Source organism: Calidris pugnax, unplaced genomic scaffold (genome assembly GCF_001431845.1).
Source record: "Calidris pugnax isolate Ruff unplaced genomic scaffold, ASM143184v1 scaffold11, whole genome shotgun sequence".
In the NCBI taxonomy this organism is placed as follows: Eukaryota; Metazoa; Chordata; class Aves; order Charadriiformes; family Scolopacidae; genus Calidris; species Calidris pugnax.
The window spans coordinates 10,220,863-10,226,515 of NW_015090803.1; the positions used below are offsets into that span (position 1 = coordinate 10,220,863).

General features: G+C 49.2%; 1 protein-coding gene and 1 long non-coding RNA gene across 2 annotated transcripts in view; one reads left to right on the forward strand and one right to left on the reverse strand.

Moving 5' to 3' along the window:
- HOXA13 (homeobox A13) overlaps positions 1-1,847 on the forward strand; it is a 3,833-nt gene extending 1,986 nt beyond the window's left edge. Inside the window, exon 4 of the mRNA XM_014937634.1 lies at positions 263-1,847. Within this exon, the coding sequence (XP_014793120.1) occupies positions 263-507 (245 nt within the window). The 3' untranslated portion in view covers positions 508-1,847. The remainder of the gene's footprint in view (positions 1-262) is intronic.
- Positions 1,848-5,217: 3,370 nt separating this feature from the next.
- The window catches only part of LOC106885541, a 2,400-nt gene continuing 1,964 nt past the window's right edge, over positions 5,218-5,653 (reverse strand). Inside the window, exon 3 of the long non-coding RNA XR_001411460.1 lies at positions 5,218-5,601. This is a non-coding gene — a long non-coding RNA (uncharacterized LOC106885541). The remainder of the gene's footprint in view (positions 5,602-5,653) is intronic.

Below are 5,653 nucleotides of genomic sequence, written 5' to 3' on the forward strand. Positions count from 1 at the left end.
GGGTTTGTTATGATTATTTGCCCGTCTGACAGAAGCAAGCCTTTCCCTGCCTAAAAGCTGTCTGCGGCGGCCAGGAAAGAGGAATCCCAAATGTTTGAGCCGGGTTTTAGTAGCTGAGCCGGAGCGGGGCAGGCGGAGGAGTGAGCTGTAACTCTAACCCCTGGTACCCCTTGAAGATGTCCTGAGCGGTTCGAGCCATTTTCTAACGCTTGCCTTGCTTGGTTTTTATATTTTTTTGTTGTTGTTTTTCATTCTGTTCCAGACGTCGTTTCGCATCCCTCCGATGCCAACTCCTACAGGCGTGGGAGAAAGAAACGCGTGCCTTACACAAAGGTCCAGTTAAAAGAACTCGAAAGGGAATACGCTACAAATAAATTCATAACCAAAGACAAACGGAGGAGGATATCGGCAACTACAAATCTGTCAGAGAGACAGGTCACAATCTGGTTCCAAAACAGAAGGGTCAAAGAGAAAAAAGTGATCAACAAATTGAAGACTACCAGTTAATGGATTAAAAAATGGAGAAGCAGCAACTCAAAAGTTTCAGAACTTTTTTTTTTTTCGTGTTCAGATTAAAATAATTATTAATAATAATTAAAAAGAGAAAAGACAATGAACCTCTTATTTCAGAACAAGAGATCTGTATCTTTGGAATTATAGCTTTTTTTTTTTTTTTTTGTCTTCTCTTTTATTTTTTTTTTTAATATTGCTGTAGCAAAATGGTTAAAACTGACAGTTCTCCTGAAATCCCAAGCAGCCAGCCAGTATCACTGACAGACTGTAAAGCCACACGCCCAGCCCCGAGAGATACACTTTCAATTGAGACACACCGTTTTCTGAGAGAGTTGTAAGTACTTCTGCGACCTTACTATTTGAGAAGACTCTTCGTGGCCACGGTGCGAGAGCTGGTTGACGTGAGGAGGTCGATGTGGACACATAAGCTGGTTTTCTTCCATTGCAATCCAAACTGTATGTTGAATGACTGCTCAGGTAAACCATAGTGAAAAAAAAAATGTACAATTACTGTATGTTTTTAAGCAATGCATTTAATGTCAAAAAGTAATAATAAACCTCGAAGGTACTGAATAAGGATTTCAGAGACACCAGTAATGAAGGAAGCTCTGTGGAGGAACTATCTTGATAGCAAATTAAAAACATCGCAAAGTAGTGGGGGTAGAAAGGAAAATATTTGCTTGGAGACGTCTTTTGGTTTTACGTTTTATTTTCAAAAGATGATTTGTCATCTGAAGTGGGGGGTTTTTGTTGTTTATTTTTTCTCCTGCAGACCGTACAATAGATACTTTTTAAAGGACTCTGCCTATTTTAAACCTCAAATAATCTTCAAGAATTAGTATTCTAAGTCCCCGGAAAATTTTAAATATTGACTCTGGGTGAACGTGAACATTGGCATTTCTTTGCAATACAATACAATACAAAAAAAAAAAAAAAACTTCCTGGAGGGGAAAATATCCAAGAACTTTGAACTGATATACATTTTTTCCCCAGAAGTATTTTGATTTATGTAATCTATATTTTGATCTATAAGTAAATAGTCGTTTCTCCTTGTTTATTGTCTGTTATGAGGCCGCAGTAGGACGTTTAGGGATTCTTCTTACAGCACCTTTTAATCCAATCAGTTATTTCAACCAGCACATTATTTTGTTTTTATTCACTATAAGAAGCTATCTTGTAAATAATTAAAAAAAAAAAAATCAGCGCACTGTGAAAATGTACTTGTGCACCCTCATTTTTTTTTTTTATTATTTCTACTGAAAAATGAAAACCCAAGACGTGTAGATAGGTATAGTAGTATTAATACTGTTAATAAAATAGTCACTGTAACAAAACCTGAAAGAAATACTCTTTATTTTTCCATACTTACGTGCATTTCGTAAGGAAAAAAAAAATTAATATATATATAATGTATCTGTCTTGTAATTGTAATACTGTTGTCTTCCATTATGTAGGTTATGTATATGTGGTGGGGTTATTTTTTTCTGGACGGAATTTCTTCTCTGGGGGCAGGCACGCCTGACAACCAGCGTTCCTAAGCGATTAATGTTTGGGTAATGTTAAACAGCGGTTTTGCAGGGGGGCTGGGGGCCGGGGGGCCTGAAACCTTGACCTTGAGGAGGAAAAAAAAAAACAAACCAACCACACAACCCAGAAAAAGAGCGGATTTGTGACCTTGACTTTTGACAGCTCCTCTCCACGGCCGCATCCGCGGGCCGACAGCGCCACCTGGTGGCCGTCGCAGCGCCCCGCCCGCACCTGGCCGCGCCCGCGCAGCATCCTCTCCGCCGGTGGGGCGCACATGCGTGGGCACCGCCTCATAGCCTTATCGATCTATCTCTATATATATATATCATATATATGTAATATGTTCTGGACTGGGCAGGCAGAGCGCGCAGCAGGTTGTGTCCTCGCTTCTCTCCCCCGAGGCCGCGGGGTGACAATCGGTGCCCGGTCCAGGGGATGCCGGTGCCCGGGCGGGGGACGGTGGTGCGGTGCGAGGAGCCGGCCGGTGTTGTGAGTGGCGGGCGAGGCCGGTGGGGCACAAAGAGAGGTTTGCTTTCGCCGCCTGTCTCCTGCGGTGGTCTGCAGCTCTAATTAGGGCGATCGGGGGACCTTTACGGTGCATTTAGAGGGTATCGGATACCGCACTAACCGTGCGCTTCTAGCCTTACATTTCTGAAATTCAAAAGGACCCACCTCCGCAGGGATCAGCGCAGAGCCCTTTCCGCCGCTCAGATCTGACTGTAACTCATTCGTGCCATAACTTACATGAAAAGTACCTGCGGGAGCGGGATCTGTTTTCCAGGAGGCTGGCGTGTGGGGGGCTCTGCGCTCCGTGCGAGGTTTTAGCCTTCCCGCCGTGTGCAAGGCGCGTTATTCGCCCGTCGGTGTCGGCTGTCGGGGCGGCGGAGCGCGGAGATTTCTTGTTGAGGCCGTGGGTAACCCGCGGCCGCGGAGCGTGGGAACGCCGGGTGCGTCCCTTCGGAGGTTGGACGGGGAGGTTTTGAGGGAGATTTCCCCCGTTCCGCGGCCAAAACCGCCGGGGAGAGGTACACGAGTGGGTTTCCAGGCCGTGCGGCCGGGCTGTGCTGTGGGGTGACTGCGTGTCCCTGTGGGGTGACAGGGGACAGCCCCTACGCCGAGGACCCGGCCTGCCTGCGGCCTGGGCGAAGGACTAGGGGCAAGGACTAGCCCCAAGCTCGCCACACCGCCGGAGGGGGCCATAACCCTCCCCAGCGGGCAGGGCCTTCGGCTGCCCACGGGCGGGGAGAGCCGGGTGGGAGCCGGCGGCCTCCCCGACCCCCGCAGCATCCTGGCGGCCTGGGGTGTTCCGCGGAGCCGGAGCAGGCAGCGGAGCCCTGCGCTGGGGCTGCCGGACCCGCGGGCAGCCCTTCCTCCCGGTCGGACCCTGCGCGGAGCTCGGGGGCTACGGGTGCCAGTCTCCCACCGACGGTACCCGCCGTCCGTGGGCAGATAGCCACGGAGAAACCGCTTTTCTTCCCTCTCACTGCAACGCTTCTCCTCGAAGGCGCTAAATCGCCTGGAGAAAGCCACTTGCGAGTTACACTTGTTCTCGCTCCGAGTGAATAATTCTGTTTATTCCGTTATATTTCGCAACCTGTATAATTGTTGCACGAGACGCGCCGCAAATTACATGTGGTGCAGGTCGGAGATGAGGGCGATAGGCAGGATCTATCTTAGACAGGATCTTCTATTTTCACAACGTGCCTCAGAGCGATATAATTCAGGGCCGCCTTGAAAGAAGCCCACAACGAGAATATGGCCGACATTAGTAAAATATCAGGGTTTTTTTTTCCAGTGTTTTTTATTGGGTTTTCTTTTTTTTTTTTTTTTTTTAAGGTAACTTTTAATCGGAGCTAGCGTTTGAAGGTTATGTTTTCCCGCTGAACTCCCTACCGTTCAAATCTGCTAAGCGTCGCTAGCCCGAGCGTGGATTAGCGAATTGAAATTCCCACTACTGTTCAAATAGCTGTGCCGCATATATATTTCACAGGGTAAAAAGGGGAGCGACTGCTGGCAGGAGTAAGGTGACATTTTGGATGGGACCCCTGCTACCATGTAAGTCAGCGCCCAGGCTCCCGCAGGCTCCAGCGGGAGGAGCGGGTCGTGTTTCCCGGCCCTGCGGCGGAGGAGAGCCCCCGGGAGCAGGGGGGGAGCAGGATCAGGCCCACCGGCCACGGGGTTCCCCCCCTCCCCACCGGGGTGATCCCCGCACCCGGAGGTGCGGTGGTCGCGCCGACGGCTCCGCGCCCGGTTCCGCCGGGCCGGTGGCTCCTCTCGGATCCGCTGTCTCCTCCTCGGGCCCGGCTGGAGCCCCGCTCGCCAAACGGCCCCCCCGGGGGCGAGAGGCTCGGTCAGGTGAGTGAAGGCCGGGAGCTCGCTGGGGTACCCCGACGGAGGGGGCTGCGGGGATCCGCGGTGCCCCGCGCAGACATACGCCGGGCGCTGGCTTCGGGCACCGAAATGAGGGAAACGGGGGGGTTTTCTGCGGTTTTCCGAGTGGCGAAAATGTTCCCCGTCCGCCGGGCTGGCGTGCCCACCCGCCCCCGCCTCGGTGCTCCCGCGTATCTGCACCCACGCAGCCCCCCGCACCCCTCCATCCCTCCGGCGGGGAGCTGCGGCCTCGGAGCTTTGGGGAGAGCGGGTGTGTAGGTGTGTGTGTGTGTGTTCGTGTTATTTATTACCTTCATTTACCGTCCAAAAGCTGTTGGCACATACATTTTCAAGTACAAATTGCTGTTGTATTACATATTCCCCTCTCACCAATCTGCCGCCAGCGTCCTAAAATACATCCCTAATATGTTTTACAAGTAAATATATCACCAACGAAAATAATTAAGCGACGTGATGCATTGCTGCACGACGTCCGTCCCTGCACACGATTCGGAGATAATTATTATTTATATTCCCCGCGTTACCGAGAATGTTTTAAAATGGTGGTGGGGAACTTATTGTGCCTGGCTTTGCTGTGTAGAGTTGTATGTGCGAGGAGTTTTATTTGGAGACTTAAAAAAAATGTACCGGAAGAAGGATTTGAAAGGAAAACAAACAGAAAATTAAAAAACAAAGCGTACCTAAACAAAGTAGGGTCTCTATTTCCTCGGCTCCCCTAGAAATTAAAATGCTGGGTATAACATTTTAGCGGATGTGCAGAGGGACACAAGAGACAGAGGGAGCAAATTATGACTGTATATTTAGCGTATTTATTGAAACATTAATGTCAGAGCAGTATTTCATTCCTAATATAAAACGCAAAACATAATTGAAGACAAAAAAATATTAGTTCAGTTTCGCTTCAAATAACTCTGGCGGGATCCGGCGACGTATACTTTAGTTCCCGGTGTCTGGATATGTTGGGTTATAATCACCTAATTCTGGGCGTCCTTTTTCCGTCAGATTTGAAATTCCCAGGGACAGAAAGTGGCCTTAACGTCTCTGACGCGGGCGAACGGGGACAGCAAATGTTCTGTATTTTTTTCCCACCAAGAGAATAATCCGGTATTTAATCTGTCCCCGCCTCGAGCTCTTGGCAGTAGCGAAGGTGGTTTGCTAGGGGAAATAAACCTTGACAGGAGCATATTTCCGAAAAAAAAAAAAAAAAAAAAAAAAAAAAAAA